This window comes from Rhinoraja longicauda, chromosome 20, assembly GCF_053455715.1.
Source record: "Rhinoraja longicauda isolate Sanriku21f chromosome 20, sRhiLon1.1, whole genome shotgun sequence".
Lineage (NCBI taxonomy): Eukaryota > Metazoa > Chordata > Chondrichthyes > Rajiformes > Arhynchobatidae > Rhinoraja > Rhinoraja longicauda.
In genome coordinates, this window is record NC_135972.1 from 4,935,266 (window position 1) to 4,962,360 (window position 27,095).

At 40.5% G+C, this 27,095-nt stretch overlaps 1 protein-coding gene across 1 annotated transcript in view; it reads right to left on the bottom strand.

The window, feature by feature from the left end:
* LOC144603752 (mRNA-decapping enzyme 1B-like) overlaps nt 1-27,095 on the bottom strand; it is a 57,779-nt gene that overhangs the window by 8,849 nt on the left and 21,835 nt on the right. The window contains exons 4-7 of the mRNA XM_078417458.1: nt 21,857-21,923; nt 15,528-15,645; nt 10,913-11,053; nt 8,924-9,757 (exon numbers count right to left, since the gene is read on the bottom strand). Of these exons, the coding sequence (XP_078273584.1) occupies nt 8,924-9,757; nt 10,913-11,053; nt 15,528-15,645; nt 21,857-21,923 (1,160 nt within the window). The remainder of the gene's footprint in view (nt 1-8,923; nt 9,758-10,912; nt 11,054-15,527; nt 15,646-21,856; nt 21,924-27,095) is intronic.

A 27,095-nucleotide genomic window follows, 5' to 3' on the forward strand; every position in this document is an offset into this window, starting at 1 on the left:
TTAACCAAAGCCCTGAACGCTTGTAGCAAGACTTCTCTACTGTTGCACTGCTTTCTTTTTGCAATAAAAGGCCAATATTTCATTTGCCTTCCAAATTACTTGCTATATCTTCATTCTAAATTCATGCTTCTTGTATCATGACATCCAGATTTCTCTAAAAATCATTAGATTTGCACTATTTAAAGAATATTCTGCTGTGCTACTCGAGAGGAGTTAATGTCAATATTAACACGCTGTGACTATGTGAAGATTCAAAACATCATCTGTTCATTCCCTCAAGATGCTGCCTGACCCATTGAGTTCCCACAGCACTTTTATTTTGCTCAATATTCCAACATCTGCAGTCTCTCGTGTCTCCTTGTTACTACATAATATTATTTTTATATTATCAGCCACTTAATACGGCTACATTCCTTTTCAGAATTGTTGTGTCCTTTACATATATTGTTCTCTCACCTATTTTGGTATTGTTAGCCAATCTAGATACAATACTGGATCTTTTCATCAAAATGATTGAAATTAAATTCTGCATTGCTAATCACCGATCCTTGTGGCAGCCCACTAGTTAAAGATAGCCAATATGAATATGACTCTGATCTCTAATCTCCATGCTATCAATCAGCCAATCTCCACCAATGCCAAATTATTTTCCTCAACTCCTTAAGTCCTTATCTTGTGCAGGACCTATTCATGAATTTGGCCCAGTCTGAAAGAAGATCTAGCCATTAGTCAAGTGGAGCCAATGGCTCATTACACATTTATCATTGAGCTGCATTTGCCCAAACAAACAGAGTCAAAGGTACTTGTATGCCACATTTATAAATTCAGATATCAGTACTTCATTCATAGTCCATCACACAACATTAAACTGACAGTTAATAATTCTTATATCTTGCAGGTAACTGCAAGTCGAATTATGTGGAGATTGCAAGCAGCTGAAGGTCTAATAAGGTTGCAGTAGAAAGGGATTTTAACTTTCCCAATATTGACTGGGAATGTCATAGTGCAAAAGGTTTAGACGGGGAGGAATTTGTCAAATGTGTTCTTGAAAGTTTCTTCCAGCAATAAGTAGAGGGTCCCACACGGGAGAGGGCAATGCTCAAGTTGATTGGAGCAGGTTGTTGGAAGGAAAAGGAACGTTAGGAAAGTGGGATGTTTTTTAAAATGTGCTGACAAGAGTCCAGGACATGTATGTTCCTGTTATAGTGAAAGGCAAGGCTGGTGAGCATAAGGAGGCTCGGATGACGAGAGAAATTGAGCTTCTGGTCAAGTGTAAGGAGGAGGTATGGTTATAAGCAGCTGGGATCAAGTGTATCCCAGGAAGAGTTTCAGGAACTAAGGAGCAAGCTAAAAAAGAAAACCAGGAGGGCAAAAAGAAGACAGGAGTTGGATCTGCCACATAACATTATGGATAATCCCAAGAGACTTTATAAGTACATAAAGGGAAAAAAGATAACCAGGGAGAGAATGGGTCTCCTCAGGAAGTAAAGCGGTCAACTGTGCGTGAAACCACAGATGGGCCAGGTCCTCAATGAGTATTTCTCCTCTGTTTTTACTGTGGAGAAAGACATGAGGACTGAAGAACTTGGGGCAGTCAATGGAAGTTGAGGGCAGTCAGTATTACGGTCGAGGAGGTGCTGATGGTCCTGACACATATGAAAGTAGACAAATCTCCTGGGCCTGATCAGATATATCCAAAGACACTGTGGGAATCTAGAGAGGAAATTTTAGGTGCCCTGGCTGAGAATCTAACTCTATCTTGAAAACATTCGGTGAATTGACCTCCACTGATTCACAACTCTCTGGGTGAAAAACGTTTTTCCTCATCTCAGTCCTAAATGACCTACCCCATATTCTTAATTTGTGACCCCTAGTTCTGGACTCCTCCAACATCAGGAACATTTTTTCCTGCATCTACCCTGTCCAATCCTCTAAGAACTTTATATGTATCTATAAGATCCCCTCTCATCCTTCTAAATTCCAGTGAATACAGAAGGAAAGAAGCAGAGGATGATGGTGGCAGGATGGTTTTCAGACTGGAGGCTTGTGACTAGTGTTGTGCCTCATGGTGCTGGGCCCATTGCTGTTTGTCAATGATTAGCAAGTTTGTAGATGACACTAAAGTGGGTGGTATTGTAGATAGTGATGATGGTTGTCAAAAATTGCAGCAGGATCTTGATTTGTTAGGCAGGTGGGCTGAGGAATGGTTGATGGAATTTAATACAGAGAAATGTGAGGTGTTGCATTTTGCAAAGTCGAACAAGGGCAGGACCTACACAGTGAATGTTAGGGCTCTCAGATGTGTGTAGTGGGACCTAGGAGTGTAGGTACATTATTTCTTGAAAGTGGTGTCACAGGTATATAGGGTGGTTGAAAAGGCTTTCGACACATTGGCCTTCATCAGTCAGAATATTGAGTGTAGAAGTTGGGAGGTCATATGAATGAACAAACAAAGGAATGAATGAGACTATGTGTTACAGTTATTTAAGACATTGGCAAGGCCACATTTGGAGCATTGTGTTTTGTTTTGGTCACCATGTTATAGGAAATATATTGTCAAGCTGGAAAGGGTGCAGAGAAGATTTATGGGAATGTTGCCAGGACTGGAGAGCATGCGCTATAGAGAGAGGTTGAGCAGGCTAGGACTTCATTCCTTGGAGCATAGAAGAATGAGGGGTGATCTTATAGAGGTGTACAAAATCATGAGAGGAATAGATCCTTGGGTCAGCATGGTGGAGCAGCGATAGAGTTGCTGCCTTACAGCGAATGCAGCGCTGGAGACCCGGGTTCGATCCCGACTACGGGTGCTGTCTGTACGTAGTTTGTACGTTCTCCCCGTGACCTGCGTGGGTTTTCTCCGAGATCTTCGGTTTCCTCCCACACTCCAAAGACGTACTGGTTTGTAGGTTAATTGGCTTGGTAAATGTGTAGGCTAGTATTAATATGCGGGGATCGCTGGTCGGCGCAGACCCGGTGGATTGAAGGGCCTGTTTCCGCACTGCATCTCTAAAGTAAACTAAAAATCAAGTAAATGCAATCTTTTGCCCAGTCAGGGAATTGAGAACTAGAGGACATAGGTTTAAGGTGATGGGGGAAAGATTTTATAGGAACCTGAGAGATAACTTTTTTTACAAAAAGTGTGGTGGGTTATGAAACGAGCTGCCGGAGGAGATAGTTAAGGCAGGTACTATCGCAATGTTTAAGAAACGTTTAGACAGGTGCATAGATAGGATAGGTTTAGAGGGATAAGTGCCAAACACAGGAAGGTGGTACTAGCGTAATTGGGGCATGTTGGTTGGCGTGGGCGAGTTGTGATGAAGAGCTTGTTTCTATGCCGTGTGTCTCTATGACTCTATCTACACATACAACATCATGATATTTTGCACATATTATCACAACATATTATCACATCTACTTCCTCAGAAGATTGGGCAGATTTGGTATGTCGACAAATATTCTATCAAACTTCTAATGGTTGAGAGCATGGTTGCATCATGGCCTTGTACGGCAACTTGAATGCCCAAGAAAAGGGATTACAGACTGTGGCAGACACTGCCTGGACCATCACATCTACTAATCTCCCCAAAGATCAAAAGGATCTATAGGAGGCGCTGCCTCAAAAAAGGCAGCTAATATCAAAGATCCACATCACCCTGGTCACGCTGTCATTACATTACCACCATCGTGAAGCTGGTACGGGAGACTGAAAACCATGACTACCAGATTCAAGAGCAGCTTCTTCCCAGCAACCATCAGGCTCTTGAAGACGACGCAACACAAAACCTCAGCAACTATTATCTTTAATGGACCGTGTCTTTGGTTACATGGTACATGGATAGGAAAGGTTTTAAGGAAACACGTGTAATTGGGACCAGCTTAGATGGGCATCTTGGTTGGCCAGGATGAGATGAGCCGAAGGGCCTGTTGCTGCAGGACTCTATGACTTCATCACCTTTCTTGTCAATTTTCAATCATCTATTGCTTCGTAGTTTTTCATCTATTCCCCAATCTTTCCTCTTTCTCTTTCCAACCAATGGGAAAATGGTTAGTAATTCGTATTCAGTAAAAGGCCACAAATTTTCACATTCCCCATTCCTTCCACTTTGCTTTCTGCAAAAACCACATATCCATTCTCTAATTATCCAATTAATTGGATCCATCTAATTATCAAATTTATCCATTCTGGTAAAGTAATCTCCCACAATGTTCCTGTTATGTCCTCCTCTGGCTTCAACAGTGACTTCCCCTCCACTATATTTGGGAGAGCTCTCAACCACATTGGTTTCACTTCCCACACTATTGTTCTCTTCCCTTTTCCTCCTACCTAGAACAATGATAGAGTACCCTTTGTCCAAATTCTCCACCTTATCATGACTCAGGTTTAAAAGAACATAAGCAAATCCCTTTCTGGTAGCACTTTTCTGTACATTTGCAGAAGATTCAACAACTTTCTTTTTATTTCCTCCCTTTCTGCTATTCAAAACATTTCTAACTGATGCAACAATTAGTATTAATATACTGCATTGAATGCTCATGATATGGTCTTTTCTATGTTGGAAAATCAAAAGCGGATTAGGCAACTACTTTGCATCACAACTCTGTTCTGACTGCAAGGGTGATCCCAAGCTTCACGTTGCCTGTTACTTTAATTCTCCATAACTCTGACTTCTCTGATATCAGCCTAGAACATTCTACTGAAGCTCAATACAAGCTTGAGAAACAACATCTCATCTACTAATTACATGTTTGCCTCCACATTGAATTCAATCATTTCAAAAGCTGTTCCAGTCCTGTCCCCACATTTACAGTATTCATATTTACTTTTTATTCTGGTACTTTCATTTTCCTTGAGACTACTACAGTTACATTTTCTGATTGGGCTTTAGAAAATTGATATTTTCTTTATCTTCAGTCGCTCTGCCTACTCTATACCACATATGCTATATTTGCGCTATTGTGGGGCTAACAATAGGTTTTGGTGTAGTAATGCACTGCCATCTACAGGTATAGTACCATTAGATACATGTCCAATCACTTTTCAAGTAGTTAACAGATATTCAAATTTGATATTTCAAAATTTGAATATTAGGTTTGGGTTTATTATTGTCACATGTACTGAGGTATAGTGCTTTGTTTTGCATGCTATCCATACAGATCAGAATTCCTGATCCGTACAAACCCGTACAATAGATAGAGCAAAAGGGAAGATAGAGTACAGAATATAGTCTTCAGCATTGTAGCACATTAGTTCCTTAGACAAAGTCCAGTGGTCTCAATGGGCGTGAATCACTAGTTCCCCAGTTAATGGAAGGACGGATTAAGTGATATAACAAAGCAAAATCCATATGCAACTTAGTTGCTGGATTCTAAATACATTGTTTCAAAGTAGCCATTCTTAGAAGCTTATTTTATGACTTCAGATTGTCTGAAGAACTATCAGATATTCTAATAAATTGTTGATCAAAATATTTTGTACTGCTAATTATACTGACTTTTCTACAGTTCTTGAAGAATTTTATGAATAATTATATTAGTTGTTTTGGCTGTGAAAGTTATGCATTTGTGTAATATTCTCTGGTGTACTATGGCAATATAGGAAGTTAACATAAAACTAAGCACTAATAACAGGAAAAGAGAAATACACACATATAGGTTCAAAATGGTGAAATCTGCAGATGAGTGAATGCATTTAAGATATGAAAAGTCATATGTATGTATATAGTAGAGATAATATAGTTATTGCAGCCAGAATGTAGTGTTGTACTTTATCAAATGATCAATTAAACATAAATCATATACCATTATTCATCTTGCTCATCTCTAAAAATTGTAGAAAGGGGATGAAATATAATGTATTTTTAGAAATCCTCACTGATTGGCTCGGTTTAGCTTATATTTTTTTTAATACAAAGTGCTGTGAGATTTTATCCAATACATTCCAAAACTTTAGTACCAGAGTAAAAGTAACTAGTCTATAAGATCCTTGAATACCTCCATCTTTTTTCTGGAAACCCACACAAGCTGGGCCAGAAATAGAACATGCGGTTCAGGTAAAGGATGCTTAAGAAGGCAGAAAGGAAAAGACGATTGTACATGGTAATTCCAAGGATAATGAGAATTAGAGTATCTCAGGATGTGACATACATACAAACATAGAATACATTAGCAAATAGAGAGTAAGAAAAATGTAAGATAAAAAATATTATGTTCTTTATCTGAACATATGCAGTATTAGTAACAAGACAGGAGTTCACAGCCGTAATAGGTATGATCTGATAAACATTATAATGGTGCGGTTGCAAGGTGACCAACACCTGGAACCAAAAATTCTGGGACAGTTAACATTTCATAAAGATAGGCAGAAGGGAAAAGTGAGCTTGTTTTAATAAATAAAGAATTACTGCACTGGCAGGAATTATATTGCCTCAGAAGCTTAAGATGTAGAATGAGTTTGGGTGGTGGTTAAAAATATGAAGAATAAGAAGTCACAGAGGGGAGTATTATGTGGACCCACTCACAGCCTATATAAAAAAAGAACGTAACTTGTAAGATAGGTACTACAATATTTAAAATAAGAACGTAACTTGTAAGATAGGTACTACAATATTTAAAATACAGATTGTAAATAAATCAGATTGGTAGAGGTGACCTTGGAAATTACCTAATAGCGTGCTTTGGAGACAGTTTGTGGAGCAATATGTTGAAGAACCAAGGAGTAGAGTATTTTATATCCAGTTCCCATGTTGTGAAATTAAACAGCATTAATGTATTACTTCACTGTAAATTATCCCCGAAAAGTGAGAATAAAATGGAAGAATTTCAAATTCAGTTTGAGAATGTGAAATTTAAGTCTGAAATTAGTGCAACTGTATGAAGCCTGAGTTAGCTAAAGTCAACTGTGATCAACAATAGATCAACAATAGACATTTAAAAAGAAAGTTCATAAATTTCAACCAAGACTATTTGTGACTACCTATGGAAGTCAAAGACTCCAAAGACGTACAGGTATGTAGGTTAATTGGCTGGGTAAATGTAAAAATTGTCCCTAGTGGGTGTAGGATAGTGTTAATGTACGGGGATCGCTGGGCGGCACGGACTTGGTGGGCCGAAAAAGGCCTGTTTCCGGCTGTATATGATATGATATATGATATGAAAGAGGGCTTACAAGGTTGCAAAGATTCATGGCAGAATGACTAAAAAATAAAGAGGAAGAAGAAATATGAGCGTAAATTAGCAAATAATATGAAAACATTACAAATTTTCCCAGGTACATTAAAAGGGAGGTTAGCTGAAGTAAATTGATCCATTGGTGGATAAGGCTGGGAAATTAATAATGGGAAATAGAGAAATCTCAAAGATTTCAAATAATGATTCTGGTTTGGTCTTCATGGTAGAAGATACAAATCTATATACTAAAACGCTCGTTTGTTTGTTCCTGAACTACAGCCAAAACGATACACGATGGTGCAACAATTTTAGGACCACCTTACTCACCGTCGTCCCTTTGATGCTAATGGAAGTTTCATTGAAATCTGTGTTATATTATTTAAAGTTATTCACATTTTAAAGTTTAAATCTATCTCCTAGGGAGGGAGGATAAGGGGGGGGGGGGGGAGAGAGGGGAGAGTGCTGCACCAATGCAGGAGAGGTTTGGGACCAACGGGTCCACTTGGTTTCGTATCCTAATAACAATAGATAATGAAGGGAGGAAGGAACTTTAAAATTATCACTAAAACCTTCTGGGCAAGCTGATGGGGCTCAAGGCCAACCCACTGCAGAAAAAGTAGATGTGTTGATTGTAATATACTACACTCCCTGAATTCTTATGAGGTCCTAGAGATTGCAAAATTGTTAAATAAAGTCTTTGCTACTGTTTTCACAGACGATGTGGACATTAGAATTGTTGAAGTAGTGATGGGAATGTTATTGTTCTGAAAGAATTGATCCTTAATTCAAGTCATTAATATAGTTATATAGTTGAGTCCCCAATAACATTCCACTATCTATTAATTGTTTTTACCTAAATAATTGATTTTAGGGAGGGTCTCTTTCTTGTTACTAGTTTACATTGCAACTCATCCCCAAACATGAGGCAGTCTTGGATTGTGCAGTAACCTTTCATGTGGCTCTAATTGAATTCCTTCTGAAAATCCAAATGCAAATTGTTCTATTTTATTCAGTTTATTTGTCACATCCTCAACTCTAGCAAATTTGTGAAACAGGGTTTCCCTTTCACAAAACCTTTCATTGGCTTCCTAATTATCTTAGGATTTGCTACATGTCAACTGTTATCTCCTGAATATCTGGCCTGTAATTTCTTGCTTTCTAGCTCCCAGCTTTCCTGAATAGGGTTGTCACATTTCCAATCTTACCTCTCATGATTTTATACACCTCCATAATATCATCCCTCATCCTCCTGCGCTCCAAGGAATAGAGTCCCAGCCTACTCAACCTCTCCCTGTAGCTCAGACCCTCTAGTACAGGCAACAGTCTCGTAAATCTTCTCTGTATCCTTTACAGCTTGACTACATCTTTCCTCTAGCATGGTGCCCAGAACGGTACACAATACTCTAAATGTGGCCTCCCCAACATCTTATACAACTGCAAAATGACCTTCCAACTCAATGCTCTGACTGATGAACATCAATGTGCCAAAAGCCTTTTGACCATCTGATCTACCTGCACCTTCAAGGAACAGTGCACCTGCACTCCTAGATCCCTCTGCTCAACAACACTCCCCCAGAGCCCTATTTTTCATTGTGTGGGTCATACCCATGTTAGACTTCCCAAAATGCAACACCTCACATTTCTCTGTATTAAATCCCATCAACCATTCCTCAGTCCACCTGGCCAATCGATCAAAATCCTGCTACAATCTTTCACAACCATCTTCACTATTTCCTTACAATTTGTGTTTCCTTACCTGAAAAATGTTGTGATTCTCTGAAAAAAATGTACTTTCTGTTTGAGAATCAAAATGTTTCAAAGAGCAATTAGGGAGGTTGAGGATAGGTAGTTGCTGAGCAGAAAATTTAGCTGCTAGAGTCAATTTCCCAGCATGAAGTTGTTCTTCCTGTTGGACTACCTGCAGCTTCTGAAGTAACTCACGAGGGGATATGATACCAGAGGCCTGACCACTACAGGTGTTTAATGCAGATGTTCTCTTGGTCTGTTCCGATGTCAGTACTTTACATTGTTTTTGCAGGCTGGAGGTCGGATGTCGAAGAGGAATAGGCTGTTTCCGAGATCCATTCTGAGGCTTGCATAATAAAATTTCTGACTGTTTTGTAGAAGGGCATGATGAAGGAACTTGTCTCTGGGTACCATGCAGCTTTTGAAATATATTACAAGTTTCCGTGGAGAATAAAGGATCTGCATCATTTAAAGAGCTTTGCCGTGAGAATACATTTCCTATTAAAGGGTGTGGATGGAATGGTCTTAATGATTCTTCCACACTTTTTACATTTTGATTTTCACAGAGACAATGTTCTGGTAACTCAGACACAGGTTGAAGATCAGTCCCACGACTCATCAGTTTCTGAACAGCAGGACAAAACTGTTTTTTAACAGATTGTGAAATTTCATGTTTCGGCAGTCTCTGAGGCTCCTCATAAGACAGAGAACGCACCACAGCTGGTCGATTGGAAACTTTATTCTTAGATTCCTGTACATCATTTGAAATATCCTTTGAAGCAGATCGTTCTTGTGCACCAAACAGAGCCACCAAATTCAACTGATTAGCTCCCACTTCTGTGATCTTCAATAAAGAAACATGTGATTAACAATACAAAATAAATATTTATAAAAAAAGGTAGAATTAGCAAAAATACTTATGGGCACTGGTAGTATTTGGAAAGTAATTAGTATGTTCAATAATTAAACTGTAGTGAGAAATTATGATGAAATGCTTCAAAATGAGAACTAAATCTCTATAAGTTCAGTGTGTAGGAAGGAACTGCAGATGCTGGTTTAAACCAAAGATAAGACACAAAAAGCTGGAGTAACTCAGCAGGTCAGACAGCATCTCTGGAGAAAAGGAATAGATGACGCTTCGGGTCACCTATATCTTTTGACCAATCTATATCTCACTATATCACCGTCTATATCTTTCGTGTCCCTTTCCCCTGACTCAGTCTGAAGAAGGGTCTCGACCCGAAATATCACCTATTCCTTTTCTCCGGAGGTGCTGTCTGACCCTGCTGAGATAAACCAGCTTTTTGTGTCCATCTTCAGTTTAAACCAGCATCTGCAGTTCCTTCCTACACACTGAGCTTATAAGAAACTGGTTGCCTCCCCCTTATATAGTACTTATCTACTCCTTTTTACAAATATATGGGAATTTGGAAGGGAATACACACTGAAATGCAGTAGTGGAAGATCCTGCACAGGCATTTGGAGAGAATGTGGTGTGCACATTGGAGGCATATAAAAGAAGAAAGGCAGTGGATGAGTTTTAACCGAAACAGGCTGAAACGGAACCAAATTGAGCTGGATTTATCAGATGCAATTCCCATCCACTTCACTTGGCCTCCAGATTCTGAGAGCTAATGTAGCTGACTAGGTAGCATCTAACGGCTTGTTCATGAAGTTCTGATAAAAGGCACTCATGGCAATGGATTGAAATGATAGATGCATACAGAGGGCCTAGTCTGAAATTTATTGAAGACTAGCATTTCCCTTTGAGATTGTTAATCAAAGCCAACATTGACATAAAGTGGAATATTTTCTTAGATAACCTCAATGAAATAAAAATGATGGAAAAAAATGAATAAATCGTTGTGAAAGATATTCAATATTTTTCGCAAGCAACCATAGGAGACATATACAAAATTAATGTTAATACAAAATGACATTCTCTTACAAATTTTACGAGCTGTGTTAAGGTGTCACTGATGAATTTAAAATCAAATACCTTGTCTTGTTTCTGTAATTGATGATAATGGATATCTGTTCCATCATCAGTTAATTTAATGGGAATAGGTTTGATCAGGTTTGAATTGTCAGGAACCAGGCTGGAACTAGTTATTTGTTTTGGCTCAGTGGATTGTTTGACCTGAAACAAAAATTAAAGACACAGACCTTGAATGATCATTATCAGTTATCTTAACCTATATCATCAGATGAAAATTTGGTTAAGTAGATCATAAACTAGGGGATCATAGATTTAAGGTAATTGGCAGAATTATGAAAAGGCAGATGAGGACTTATCTTTTCACCCCTTAGTTGTAGTAAGCCCCTGGCACTCACTGCCTGAAAATATGGTAAAGGCAGAAACATATACTTAAATTTTAAAGTCCACCTGAAGAGCAGCGATCTGTAGAAATATAGATCCAGTACAGTACGATGAAAGTGCACTTACACATAACGACGCTAATGACCTGTTTCCATGTCATAGATTTTCTATGATTCAGTGATATAAAAATAAAGGAGAAGGATCCAGGAAGATAACCATGACAGAAACATATAAAATGAAAATATCAAATGTTTACCAGCTCTTTCCCTATCCGAATTATTTTAAATTTTGGAAATTCTTCAAAGGCAGTTGAGAATGATTTGCTTTCACTCTATTTTAGAGTGCAGAATGTCTATTAAATATTTTTAATAAGGAGTGGCAGTTGCACATTAGTTACTATTTGACTTTGACAGGGAAAGTTCTTGGTTCAATGTCGAAGAGGCCAATTTAATTGGAGACTCTTCGACAAACGTAGTATACATACAAATGAGGACACACACATTCTCTCTAATATTTCCTCTACATATACAGCTCCATCCTTCCAATCCTATCTCACATTCTTGGTTTATCTATGCTGTGGATAGTTACATATATCCTGGTTTATTCACAAAATGCTGGAGTAACTCAGCGGGACAGGCAGCATCTCGGGAGAGAAGGAATGGGTGACGTTTCGGGTCGAGACAGTCTGAAGAAGGGTCTCGACCCGAAACATCACCCATTCCTTCTCTCCCGAGATGCTGCCTGACCTGCTGAGTTACTCCAGCATTTTGTGAATAAATCGATTTGTACCAGCATCTGCAGTTATTTTCTTATACTACATATATCCTGGACTACGATTACAGTCTGAGTTTTTTAGGGAGCATGAGATACAGAGGTCCAGTGAGTTTAAAGGAAATGTGAAAGATAGGAACCCTGTGAGTAGAAGACAATGTAGAGGCTCGATGGTTTTAAAAAGTTGGAAGATCAGGGGCCTCATCAGTTTAAGTTCACTGTACGTGCAGAATGATGATGCTAGCTAAATAAAATGCTTCTGCTCTTGCAGGATTTAATCTGAGCACCCAGCACACATTTAATTTTGTTTAGTTTAGAGATACACCTCGGAAACAGGGCCTTTGGCCTACCGGGTCCACGCTGACCAGCGATCCCCACATATTAACACTATCCTACACACACTAGGGACACTTTTTACATTTACCAAGCCAATTTACCTGCATACCTCTACGTCTTTGGAGTGTGGGAAGAAGCCAAAGGTCTCGGAGAAAACCCACACAGGTCACAGGGAGAACGTACAAACTTCATACAGACAGCACCCATAGTCGGGATCGAACCCGAGCCTCCGGCGCTGCAAGCACTGTAAGGCAGCAACTCTACCGCTGCGCTACCATGCCGCCCGGTAACTGATGGACATCTATTCAGCTTATCCTTTCTGCATGCTTCTACCGTCTTAAAAATATCCCTACTAAAGTTATATAACAACATTTTGTGGGACTTCTGTATATGTCATTATTATTCCAACATTTCTTACACTTCCTTGTATGTAATGGAGAGGAATTGGTTAACCATGGTGAAAATGATGCAAAATCTGGGAAGAGCAGGGCAAAGGTTGCAGTGAAGGGAGAGAATGCACAATTGCAGATTCAGAGCAACAGAGAGCTTGGCAGGGTTGGGAGTCAGTTAAGAAATCAATGTTGCAAACAATCTTGCTGAATGAATACTGTGGTAGGGACTATGGAGTAAATGGGATGAATACATAATTTGTGACAGGGATCGAAGGTGGCCACTTCAGGTTCACAATTATTTGACTGACTGAAAACATTCTTCATCACACACTAAATGCTACCTCCGCATTGTGCCAGGAAAATATGTCACCAGGGGGGCAGTTATTACGTCACCAGGTGAAAGAATGACCTAATCAGGACAAAGTAGCTTGATGATAGATGGGAAAAGAAAGCACTGCCAGAAAGCCTATGCCTATGATTGGATATGTAAGAATAGCAACAAGGAAGGGCATTCCTACTTAGATGAAAAACTGAACAGAAGGATATTGCAGTTGTCTACGTAAAATAAGGGATCAAAAAAGTCTTAAACTGCTGTATTAACTATGTAAGCTATTATATTAATTCATGAACTAGACAGCTCCTAGTGATAACATACACTAAGCTGGGCATTCTTGCTTCTAAAAGTTGACAGTGCAACCTTAACTGTTTTGCCCTGGTGCCAGAAGTGGGATAAGTTATCACTCGTTAAGCTTTATTTAGCTGACATTAACAGTCTAAGCTAGCATTGTTTAGCTTAACAAATTTAGACTCCTATTATGCTTGACCAGTAATTGCTTTGTCAAGCTTAATGCATGGCACACAGAGGACAAGTCTGTTGTGGAATATAAACATAGCACAAAAAGTAAGGAAATTTGTGTTTGGTAGATTATTTCTTTGTTGTAACAATGCTTCTTGGCAATAAATCTTATACCGTTGGAAAGCCTGTTTATTTCCCTTTTAAATGGTGCCACATTTGTAAGGAACATGCATTTGTGGGATGAGCAGCAGAGCTGAGTACATGGGTTGCGCCCATGAAAAATTTGCCAAATCTTCTCTGCCAATGCCAAACAGCTTATTCTGCTGTTGCTATTGACTCTTGTTTTGAGCTTCTGGTACCCCCAGGTGCTGACAATCAGGTGCCTGATTGGCAGCATCTGTGAGCATGGGCCCTGCTACAGTGGTCAGTAGGTGTCTGCTCCAAGAATCGGCATGCCACGTTTGACTGATCTGGATAGGGCCCGTGCGATAGGGCAACTTCAAGCTAGTGTTCCGCAAAACCAAGTTGCGGCATTATTTGGAGTGAGCCCTAGTACCATCTCCAAAGTGAAGGCCAAGTTCCATATAACGGGGGATGTCAGAGACAGGCCGCGAAGTGGACGTCCCAAGAAGACGACACCCGAAGAAGATCGTTTCCTCACCCTGTCAGCACTTAGGAACCGTAGGCTGTCTTCTACAGATTTGCAGTCAAGGTTTGCAGGACGATATGGCCGACGGCTCTCTGCCCAGACAATTCGGAACAGACTGCACGCAGCCGATCTCCGGTCTCATAGGGCTGCCAGGAGGCCTGCCATGACTGCCCTTCACTGTCAGGCCCGTTTGCGCTGGCGTCGGCAACACGTGCACTGGAACCTGAACATGTGGAGGAACGTTATGTTCAGCGATGAGTCCAGATTCTGCCTACGGCAGTTGGATCATAGGGTCAAAGTGTGGAGAAGACGCGGAGAACGCTATACTGATTGCTGCACCGATAGAGTAACATCTTTTGGTGGAGGCAGTGTGATGGTGTGGGGCGGCATCTCCCTCACTGGAAAAACGAGGCTTGTCATCATTGGAGGCAATCTCAATGCAGAGAGATATCGAGATGAGATTCTGCAACCAGTGGCAATCCCATATCTCCACAGTCTGGGACTGAACTCTATCCTCCAAGATGACAATGCTCGCCCCCACAGAGCAGGGTTTCTCAGAGACTACCTCCAGAATTTGGGAGTGGAGAGGATGGAATGGCCTGCCAGCAGTCCTGACCTCAACCCCATTGAACACTTGTGGGATCAGCTTGGGCGTGCTGTTCGTGCCAGAGTGACCAACACAACCACGTTGGCTGACTTGCGACAAATGCTGGTTGAAGAATGGGATGCCATCCCACAACAGTGTGTGACCAGGCTGGTGACCAGCATGAGGAGGAGGTGCCAGGCTGTTGTGGCTGTGTATGGTTCTTCCACACGCTACTGAGGCTCCTGTTTATTAAATTAATAAATTGTTAAATTGCCAATATGTCTTGTTTCTTCAGACTTCAATCATCCAATCCACCAAACAACACCGAACAAGAGTCAATGGCAGAATAAGCTGTTTGGCATTGGCAGAGAAGATTTGGCAGATTTTTCATGGGCGCAACCCACATACTCAGCTCTGCTGCTCATCCCACAAATGCATGTTCCTTACAAATGTGGCACCATTTAAAAGGGAAATAAACAGGCTTTCCAACGGTATAAGATTTATTGCCAAGAAGCATTGTTACAACAAATAAATAATCTACCAAACACAAATTTCCTTACTTTTTGTGCTATGTTTATATATCTAGAGCTTATGGGCTAATTTTTGTTTTACTCACTGATGCACTGAATGTGAAAGATGATTGCCTGCAGCATGAAAAACATAACAATCACCTCATTCCAATTCCATGTATAACCTATTACAAATAGTCTTGAGCATTTCCTCCTTATTTTACTTGGATCTGATTGAATACTAATCACACTCACCTTGTTATATTCGTGTTCAGCTTTGAACAACATCTGTACAATATCAACTGCTTTGCTATCACCACAGTTTGGTGATTCAACTCCCTGTTGAGCTTTCAACTGCTCCAGCTGAGTTAAACTGTTAGGATGAGGAAACATGAAACTTGAAATAAAAGAATTTAACATGATGGTGTACATTCATTTTCACGAACTGACATCATATTCTTTGATATTACTTCTGATCCTGGTTCCAACCTGCATCAATGACAAAATACGTTAATTTGTTCTTAGCTTATGGACAAGAATGCATCCAAACGTAAATTAGCTGATTGTTAGTTTAGTTTACAGATACATTATGGAAAAAGGCCCTTTGGCCCACTGAGTTCACACTGACCACCGATCACCCATTTACGCACTAGTTCTGCTGACTCCCTACAAACCGGGGCAATTTACAGATGCCAATTAACCTATAAGCACACACATCTTTCAGATGTGGTAAGAAACTCATGCAATCACGGGAAGAACGTGAAAACTCCACACAGACCCCTTAATAAGGCATCTGAGATCTCTGGCACGGTGAGGCAGCGGCTTTACCAGCAGTGCTATATTTAAAGGAATCTACCATTTCAACGTTTCTTAGATATGGATAAAAACATTATTTTGATAATAGATTTTCCTGATCTCTTTTTTAAAAAACAGAATCTCATGTCGCCGTGATGTAAAGTAAAAAAATACCAAACCACATGGTTAGCCACTCTCACATGTTACTTATGCAAGCTCCTCGAACAATACATTGCAAAAAGCATAAAAAGGCACCTTTAAACAATGCTTCACAAGTTTCTGTATTCATTTTGTGCAAAGCCCCCACAGTAACATTCTATTGTGAAAAAGACCCAAAGATTATATACAATAAAATTACTCTTGACCTCTAATTAATGGAAGCATGCTTACCAGTATTTTAATCAGCAAACAAAAATGTTATTCTGGGCCCTAATTCCTACTGAGAGAAACTTAATATGCATTATACAATATACAATATACATTAATGACTTGGATGAAGGGATTAAAAGTACCATTAGCAAATTTGCAGATGATACAAAGCTGGGTGGTAGTGCGAGCTGTGAGGAAGATGCTATGAGGTTGCAGGATGACTTGGACAGGTTGTGTGAGTGGGCGGATGCATGGCAGATGCAGTTTAATGTGGATAAGTGAGAGGTTATCCACTTTGGTGGTAAGAATAAGAAGGCAGATTATTATCTGAATGGTGTCAAGTTAGGAAAAGTGGACGTACAACAAGATCTGGGTGTCCTAGTGCATCAGTCACTGAAAGGAAGCTTGCAGGTACAGCAGGCAGTGAAGAAAGCCAATGGAATGTTGGCCTTCATAACAAGAGGAGTTGAGTATAGGAACAAAGAGGTCCTTCTGCAGTTGTATAGGGCCCTAGCGAGACCGCACCTGGAGTACTGTGTGCAGTTTTGGTCTCCAAATTTGAAGAAGGATATTCTTGCTATTGAGGGCGTGCAGCGTAGGTTTACTAGGTTAATTCCCGGAATGGCGGGACTGTCATATGTTGAAAGACTGGAGCGACTCGGCTTGTATACACTGGAATTTAGAAGGATGAGAGGGGATCTTATCGAAACGTATAAGATTATTAAGGGGTTGGACACGTTAGAGGCAGGAAACATGTTCCCAATGTTGGGGGAGTCCAGAACTAGGGGCCACAGTTTAAGAATAAGGGGTAAGCCATTTAGAACGGAGACGAGGAAAAACTTTTTCAGTCAGAGTTGTGAATCTGTGGAATTCTCTGCCTCAGAAGGCAGTGGAGGCCAATTCTCTGAATGCATTCAAGAGAGAGCTAGATAGAGCTCTTAAGGATAGCAGAGTCAGGGGGTATGGGGAGAAGGCAGGAACGGAGTACTGATTGAGAATGATCAGCCATGATCACATTGAATGGCGGTGCTGGCTCGAAGGGCCGAATGGCCTACTCCTGCACCTATTGTCTATTGACTATCGTGGACCATTTTGGCTATAGTTCAGGAACAAACAAACAAACGAGAGTTTCAGTGTATATATTTCCCAGTGAATCAAGTAAGTTTGAAGGGAACATACGAACCAAGGGTGTTGGAAAGAACTGCAGATGCTGGTTTAAATTGAAGATAGACACAAAATGCTGGAGTAACTCAGCGGGACAGGCTGAAGAAGGGTCTCGACCCGAAACGTTACCCATTCCTTCTCTCCAGAGATTCTGCCTGTCCCGCTGAGTTACTCCAGCATTTTGTGTCTACCATAAAAACTAAGGGTCCAGTGAGTGGAAACAGATCTTGGCAATTGGGCACTGGTGAGTAGAAAGGAAGCATTGAAACCAGGGCCCACTGACAAGAGAGGGATGCAAGAACCATGACTCAGGAGAGTTAAAAAGAGAAACAGCAAACATCACCCAGTAAGTCAGATAGTGACTCATTGGGATTTAAGAATTGTTAGTACATTATGGGAATTTTACTGTGCAGATATGTCCAGGCCTCTGCAACAAAATGTTCAGCCTATATTGTGTTATATCCCTCTCTTGTTTCCCCATAACATTTTTACTAAGTGCAGAAACAATCAGTCCTTGATCTTATCAATCTGGAATGGTACTTCTGTTTACGGAAAACAAATCATTACTTCACGACAAAAAGATATTTTCAATCAGGAATTGAAAGGTTTTAGGGTAATTAAAGCACAAAATATGAAAAATATGAGTCCACAAAATAAGTATGTTTGTGGAAAAACATATCTTCTTGGTTACTGATAAACTTCATTAGGTAGGAAAATAACTGCAGATGCTGGTACAAATCGAAGGTATCACAAAAGGCTGGAGTAACAGTGTTTCAGGCAGCATCTCAGGAGATGCTGCAGACGGTCTGAAGAAGGGTCTCGACCCGTACCCATTCCTTCTCTCCCGACATGCTGCCTGACTCGCTGAGTTACTCCAGCTTTTCGTGATACCTTCGATTTAAATTTTCAATGTTCATACCATTGGATTGTGGACTACCCAGGTGGACTATGAGGTATTATACCTTTAGTTTGCCTTGGGCATCAACCTAATCACAGAGAAGGTGCGCATGAATCCTATGGACTAGCTCCCTGGAATGTGGTGAAAGAGAAGGTGTAAGAACAAGTGTTCCATTTCCTCATATTGTAGTAGTCTTGCAGTCTGAGGAAGTGGAAGACTTGTTCTTACACCTTCTCCAATACCACCATCCAGGGACCTAAGCAGACCTTCCAGTTGTGGCAAAGATTCATGTGCACCTTCATGTGCCCATGTGAGTAGCTATGGCCACTCTTTTGATTATTTGGAAGTGAGAGAAGTTAATGAAGAAAGTGTTCAGGGTAAGTGCAAGTTCAGCCTGGCAGAATGTTGGTGGAGGGGAACTGGTTAGCTCTTTCTTCCTGATGGTGGATATAGGTGTACAAAGACTGGACATTCATAGTGAAGATAAGGCCAGGGAATCAGAACGTCAATTGGTGGAGGGCATGCGAGGAGTCCTGAATGTAGGTGAGAAGGGATTGGGCAAGGGAAGTCAGGATAGAGTCAAGTTATGAGAAGAGTTAAATAAGTCAAGGGAAGACCGAAGAAGGGTCTCGTCCAAAACATTACCCATTCCTTCTATTCAGAGATGCTGCCTGTCTCGCTGAGGTACTCCACCATTTTGTGTCTATCTTCGACAGAAACAAGGGGCCTACCAGGACAGTTTGTGAATCTTCTGTTTGTGGATCATGGATAAAAGATAGAAGTGAAAATACAGGGTTGGGACACTATCAGTATGAGGCCTGCAGGCTGCAGATGGGAGATTTCCTGATGTGATAACATCTGTAATAATGTGAGAGGTGGTGGCCATTTGTCGAGAGTCATGCTTCAAGGGTAGGTATGAGATATCCAAAAGTTGTTATGTAGCCTCTGCAATATAGCAATCAGTTTACCAGAATACAACGGCATCGCCCTTGTCTGCAGGTTTGTTGAATAGGTTGGGATTGGTGCAAAACAGATGGAGTGTTGCACGTTTGGATGAGCTGAGGTTGGAGTTAGAGAGGCAGTGGAGAAATCGAGATGGTTGATGTTGTAGCAGCAATTACAGATGAAAACATCAAGAGATTGTAAAAAGAGGAGTTGAAGTCAAAGGGGGATGTTGGAGATGCAGGAAGGGGATAACAGTAGAGTAACCTTTACCTCTGTGTTTCTCCCACCCACTGGCAGCCTATGTGTTCCAATTTATCACCCTTCTAGTTGTCTCCAACTTCACTTTCCCTCCCCTCATCTTATCTACCTGCCATCCTTTACGCCTCCTATGTCCATCACTTCCTATTGGCTCCTCTCACCATCTCTTCTTTATACTGGCTACTTTCCCTTTCTTCTCTGTCCTAATGCAGACTTTCAACCTGAAATGTCAACGGCTACTTCTACCCACAACCCCCCCCCCCCACTACCCCCAATGCTGCTTGATCCAATGAATTCCCCCAGATTATCTGTTGCTCCAGATTCCAGCATTTGTAGCTTCTTATGTAATTGTCTTTGTGAATGAGGTAGATTAGAATCATATAAGTTGCCACAGTCTATCCTCATTATTACAGACCTCTTCCTGCAGATTTCGATATGCCCCCCCCCCCTCCCACCGTGATGGTGGTTTGCGGGTGGCATGCAGCACAGCAGAAAGGTAGCAGCAGAGAAAGCGAGCAGTAAAAAACTCTTGAAGAGCATTGCATTGGGCATAGGTTTGCAGCGGCTGCAACAAAACGAGGCCCAGGGGTGTTGGATGCAGATGCAGTCATTGCTCCTCTGTCACCCTGGCAACACGTTCCCTGGTCGCCTGGCAATGGCACAAGGCTCCCCTGTTGCACCACCCCACACTTCTATCAGGTTACGCAATGAGCTGAGGCCACGTGGTGTGTTTCCGGTTGCAGACCTGAGAGAGAGCAGCCGGAAGAAGATGCGAGTACTAGGCCCATCCCTGGTACGTCGCCATTGGGCCTTGGAGCTCTGGGGCTACCTGGTCTGTGAATTCCTCCTGGTTTAACCTCCCCCTCCCACCAAGCCTTGGGTTAAACTAGTTTATTTTTATCCACCTTATTGATTATAGCGGACAATCGGCAATGACAGACAACATTCCTCTCCGTTATGGTCCGTTATAACGAGGGTTTACTGTACTTCCTTTCTAAGTAACAATTATTTAGTTATTGCTAGAATTACAGTTAAAACTTCACTTCATTGATTACTCCTGTCCCTTCAGAAATCATTTTTGTGGATATAACTTTCCAAGCCAGCATCCTTGTGATGGTCAGTCTGAGTTACAAAACTTTGACATTTATTATCTGGTTACCCATTAGATTTATAATCAGCAGCTAAGACCATTTTGGGGTTTGCGTGGTTTTGCAAATACTTTGGTGCATCAAATTATTTATAATGAACATTACACACACCAAAAATGATCACTGAAGGGACATGAAATTACATTTATGCAGCACTTATCACCAGGCATCACAAAATGGCATCACAAAATGCCTTAGTCAATTAAATACTTTAAATACTTTTAAATTACACTCACATTTGTAAAGTTGAAAACACAACATTCTATAGGTGCTTTACAAACTTGTGCAAATAATTCTGCTACGTCCAGGTACTTCATTGTGCTGGTTGTCAGTACACTAACAAATTGGTACCAGGGGTTACTGAACCTCAGGGGTTACTGAAAGATGAACCCTCCACAAGTGTGGCACCTCTCAATAATCAGGTTTGCCTATTTTAAAATCTCTTTCTGGCTGTGATCCAGATAGTTCCTTTGCCTATCCAGCCTGGTCTCATTTTCTTGAGTGCAGTTGTCAGCTTTCTCAGCCGCCACGGGAAAAATTAAATGAATCTTCCAGTGGGGCTTTAAAGTAACGTTTTGCTGGTGAAAGATTCGTTCTGTTTTTAATTTAGATTATTTCCCACAAATACTTTATACTTTTAAGTTTGGATTTTGGTACACCATTCCTCCATTACACCAAATATTGTTGCTTGGCTGCTTTGTTCCGTAATTTATTTTCAAAATCTCTCCAATTCCAGGCCACAGAAGCCAAGCGGTTCCAACTTCTTTCAGGAGAAAAAAATCTCTCTCCAATTAAAATTTTCAAAAATGAAAATATACAAGCCAGCAGTCGTTGGAATCTTGAGGCTAGTGTAGCTGCAAAAGTCATGTTGTTTCCGTTACAGAATATTGCAGTCACTTGGTATGGAAAGTGAGTGGAATTAAGATTTAATTGAAGTCAACTCCTGTCATTGAAAACATGCAAAATTGAACAAATTTGCTAATATTTAAAGGTTTTGTGAAACTTACTTCTTCATAAGGTCTGTAATCCTTTGACATTCCGCCTTATCATAGAACCAGATCCCATAGATTGAAACTGAAATTAAAAAATGAAGCATGCATTGGACCAAGTATCAGATTAACTTTATACTTCATTTGTTCCGCACATAGATCTTTGGTAATATTGACATTAAAATGATTACTAAGCCCCCCAAAAATGAGTGTTAGAAACTACTTGCAAGAAAATAATATTTTGCCAGTGAGGTGATTGCTTTAACATATTCTTCTGCTCCGTTGTACAGAAAGAAAGATCAGAGCAGTTTCTTCTCATGGAAAACCACAACTTCTGGTTTATGAAAAACACAAAAAAAACTTGGAAAATAGATATCATGCAGCCAACATAATCAAAGACCTTTCCCACCCCAGTCATTCCTCCTTCTTCCCACTTCCATTGAGCAGAAGATACAGAAGTTTGAAAACATGCACCACCAGACTCAGGAACAGTGTCTTCCCTCTGTTATTGATTTTCTTAACAGTCTTTCCATAAGCTAGGTTACATTCTGATTCAATTTTCAATTTCAATTTTCAACTCAAAATACTTTATTGGCATGATAAGATACATCATTATATTGCAAAAATATAGAACATAACATACATATTTAAAATCCATGAATATAAAAACAAGAATATAATGCATGGGTCGATATGCCCCTGTACATATATATATATATATTCACGCAATACATTTATAGCCTTTTATCGATTGCTACTCGGTCTTGCAGTTGTAAACAGTACAGCAAGGTAGCAAGTTTAGTAGGTCGATATTAATTTCCTTAGTGTCAATTTATGTATGTGTATGTGTACATGTTGGTCATTCACTGTCTCTCAGGTTGTGGCATGCTGTTACGTATTGTGCGCCAAGATGTGCTGTATTTCCTTCGCCAAGGATTATTCTTAATTTTGATATATCGTCTAGTTCTTTAAAATATTTTCCTTATTTTATCGATTTTTTTACATTTTAAGAGGAAGTGCACCTCTGTTTCAACCTCATCTGTCAAGCAGTGACCGCATATTCTATTTTCTCTTGGTTGCCAAGATCTCTTCTGTCTTCCTTTTTCAACTGCCAAATGGTGGTCACTTAACCTGTACTTGATGAGGGTCTGTCTCTGCTTTATGTCTCTAACAGTTGATTCCACTCTAACTCATTGAAGACTTTGGATTTAGATTCTATTCAGCGATAATGCCGAGAACTATTTTCTGCACTCTGCATCTTTTTCTTCGCTCTCCCTACTGTACTTGAATTTGGCTTGATTGTATTTATGTATTGTATTATTTGATTTGATTGGATAGCATGTAACACCAAGCTTTTTACTGTATCTCAGTACACTTGATAATAATAAACTTAAATCTACCACAAAAAAATGTTTCTCTGAAACTACAGGCCACGAAACTATCATATAATTTGCCACCTTGCGGTTTAAATAACTCATCACTAAATCATCAGCAATGCATTTAGATATTCAAGTAATTTTGATTCAGAACTTATGAAGGTTACCTGTGGGGTTCCGCAAGGCTCGGTGCTGGGCCCAAAGCTCTTTATATTCTATATAAATAATATTTGTAAGGTGTCAAAATTGTTACATTTAGTTATATTTGCGGATGACACAAATTTATTTTGTTCAGGCAAAAACATGAAGCAACTTTTGGACACAGTTAAAGGGGAATTGGAAACCCTAAAGAAGTGGTTTGATACTAATAAATTGTCATTAAATCTAAGTAAAACAAAATTTATTGTGTTTGGAAATCGAAAAATAAATTTGGAGGTAACACTTATGATTAATGATGTAGAAATTGAAAGAGTGTATGAAAATAATTTCTTGGGAGAGATAATAGATCATAAACTCTGTTGGAAACCTCACATAAAACATATCAAATCAAAACTGACTAAATCTATTGCAATATTGCACAAAACTAAGACCGTCTTGAATCAAAATTCACTATTTACGTTATATTGCTCACTCATTATTCCATATATTACATACTGTGTGGGGAAACACCAACAAAACTAGCACTAATTCAATCTTTAGATTGCAAAAAAGACCTATAAGAATTGTCAATAAGGCTGGTTATAATGACCCAACCAACCCATTATTTATGAAATCATATGCCCGAGTACACTTTAAAACTCTACAAATAATGTTTAGAACAAAAGAAAGAACACTTCCTGACTGTATCCAAGGTTTGCTTTCAGTGAGGGAGAGCAGGTATCCACTCAAAGGCACGGCATTTCTTTCCCCTGCTATGCGGATGACACACAGCTTTATCTCCCCCTGAAACCCAACAACCGGTCAAATTTAATCAGCCTCATGCACTGCCTTGAGGACATAAAATGTTGGATGGCACAGAACTTCCTTCAACTAAACAAGTCTGAGGGCAAGTCTGAGGTCATCCTATTCGGCCCCCCCGACTCCATCAAAATGATAACAGGCAGCCTTGGAAGCCTATCCTCCCTAGTCAAACCGCATGTCAATAGACAATAGGTGCAGGAGGAGGCCGTTTGGCCCTTCGAGCCAGCACCGCCATTCAATGTGATCATGGCTGATCATTCTCAATCAGTACCCCGTTCCTGCCTGCTCCCCATACCCCCTGACTCCGCTATCCTTAAGAGCTCTATCCAGCTCTCTCTTGAATGCATTCAGAGAATTGGCCTCCTGAGGCAGAGAATTCCACAGATTCACAACTCTCTGACTGAAAAAGTTTTTCCTCATCTCAGTTCTAAATGTTAAATATTATGGGTAGGCACAATAAGCTTTGGCTTCTGCCTATACCTTTTTTTCGGTCAGAAAATATCATGTGTGATTATATTGTTTTATTTTTGATACAATGATTTTGCACTATTTAACTTTCACAACTATATGGTCAATCTGTTGTATTGTATTGACCGGAAAATAAATAAATAAAATAAAATAAAAAATAAAGTATAACTAGACCAAGTGGACCCGTTGGGCCCATTCCTCGTAGAGGGGGGACAGGGAAGGGGAGAGGGTGCCACTCACCTCAGCCCCGTGGCGCCAGCAATGCAGCCGGAGCGAGCCGTGGACCCAAAGCCTCTCCTGTATTGGTTTAGCACCCCACACCCCCCCCACTCAATCCCCCTTATCCCCCCTTCCTCCCCCCCACTCCACCCCACCCTCACTCCCCCCACCCCTACTCCCCCGCCACTTCCCCCACCCCCACTCCCCACCCCTACTCCCTCGCCACTCCCCCCATTCCCACTCCCCCCTCCTTCTCCCCTGCCACTCCCCCCACCCCCACTCCCTCTTCCCCTCGAGATGAGAAAACATTTCTTCACACAGAGAGTGGTGAGTCTGTGGAATTCTCTGCCACAGAAAGTAGTTGAGGCCAGTTCATTGGCTATATTTAAGAGGGAGTTAGATGTGGCCCTTTTTGCTAAAGGGATCAGGGGGTATGGAGAGAAGGCAGGTACAGGCTACTGAGCTGAATGATCAGCCATGATCATATTGAATGGCGGTGCAGGCTCGAAGGGCCGAATGGCCTACTCCTGTACCTATTTTCTATGTTTCTATGTTTCTCACCCCCGCTCCCCCCACCCCTCCCCTACTCCCCCTTCCCCCATCCCCACTCCCAGCCCTACCAACCCACCCCATCCCCCCCACTGCCCCCCTCCCTCCCCCCTCCACCTTCCTCCCTCCCTCCTTCTCTAGGAGATAGATTTAAACTTTAAAATGTGAATAACTTTAAAACTATAACACCTATTTCAATGAAGGTGCTTCCATTAGCACCAAAGGGACAACGGTAAGTAAGGTGGTCCTAAAATTGTCACGCTGTCATGTACCGTTTTGGCTGTAGTTCAGGAACAAACAAACAAACAAACAAACTAGAGTTTTAGTAAATAGATAGATATGTACAGGGATTTTTTGGGGAGTAGTTTATTTTATACAAAAATAAAACCGGTTCCATGTTTTATAACTTATTTGGCATGTTGCTACATTTTCTTGACAAAGACCAGCACAAAATCATTAATTGCAAGCATGGTCTTAGGTTTTGCAACCCCTGACGTGTTAACAAGTTGAAGACTACTGAATGCACCAGTGAGCATTGTTGCAGGCTTCCTTTGAAAAATAAACAGACTATACTGTATGCAAAATAACCTAAGCACCAAAAATCTCTCCATCAATATGTTGTAAATATCAGCAGAGTTGGGATTGTGCAGAACTGAATATCACAGCTTTTTCATCAACTTACAAACAATTTCTATCATTACTGACAAATGCCACACAGGAAAATAAAACTAAAATTTCAAAGATTAGGATTTCCACAGATCACTTTCTGCTTAACCTAAATCATATCATATCATATATCATATCATATATATACAGCCGGAAACAGGCTTTTTCGGCCCTCCAAGTCCGTGCCGCCCAGCGATCCCCGTACATTAACACTATCCTACACCCACTAGGGACAATTTTTACATTTACCCAGCCAATTAACCTACATACCTGTACGTCTTTGGAGTGTGGGAGGAAACCGAAGATCTCGGAGAAAACCCACGCAGGTCACGGGGAGAACGTACAAACTCCTTACAGTGCAGACTTGGATCAATGTCAGTGTACAGAAATCATGTGCTACATATCGATATTTAGATACTGTTAACGTCAGTTCCTGAATGAACATTTTCAGAAATGTGAGTAAATTAGAGATATGTATAGCACAGAAATATGCTCCTTTCAGCCCAGCTCACCCATACTGCCTGTGATGCCTGTCTACGTTAATCCCATTTTCCTTTATTAGGTCAATAATCTCTCTACGCCTTTCCTATTTTACAGGGCCAAATGCCTTTTAAACATAATTGTATCTGCTTTTTCCAGCTCTTCTGGCAGCTTGTTTCAGATAACCATCACCCTCCGTATAAAAACTACCCAAGATCTCTTTTAAATTTCTTAAACCTGCCACCTTAAACTTGTCACTCTAGTTCGAGACTCTCCTGCCCTGGAGAAATAATCTTGATTACTTATCCTATCAATGTCCCATAATTTTAATAAACCTCTTTAAGATCATCCTTTAGCCACTAACATTCCAGTGAGAATGAACCCAATCTCTCCTTATAATGACAGCCTCCATCCCAGGTAACATCCTGGCAAATCTCTGCTCTCTATTGCTACCACATCTACCACTATGGTGTTATGGCCAGAATTGTTCACAATATTTAAAGTATGTACCAAACAATGCTTTTCACAGCTGCAATATG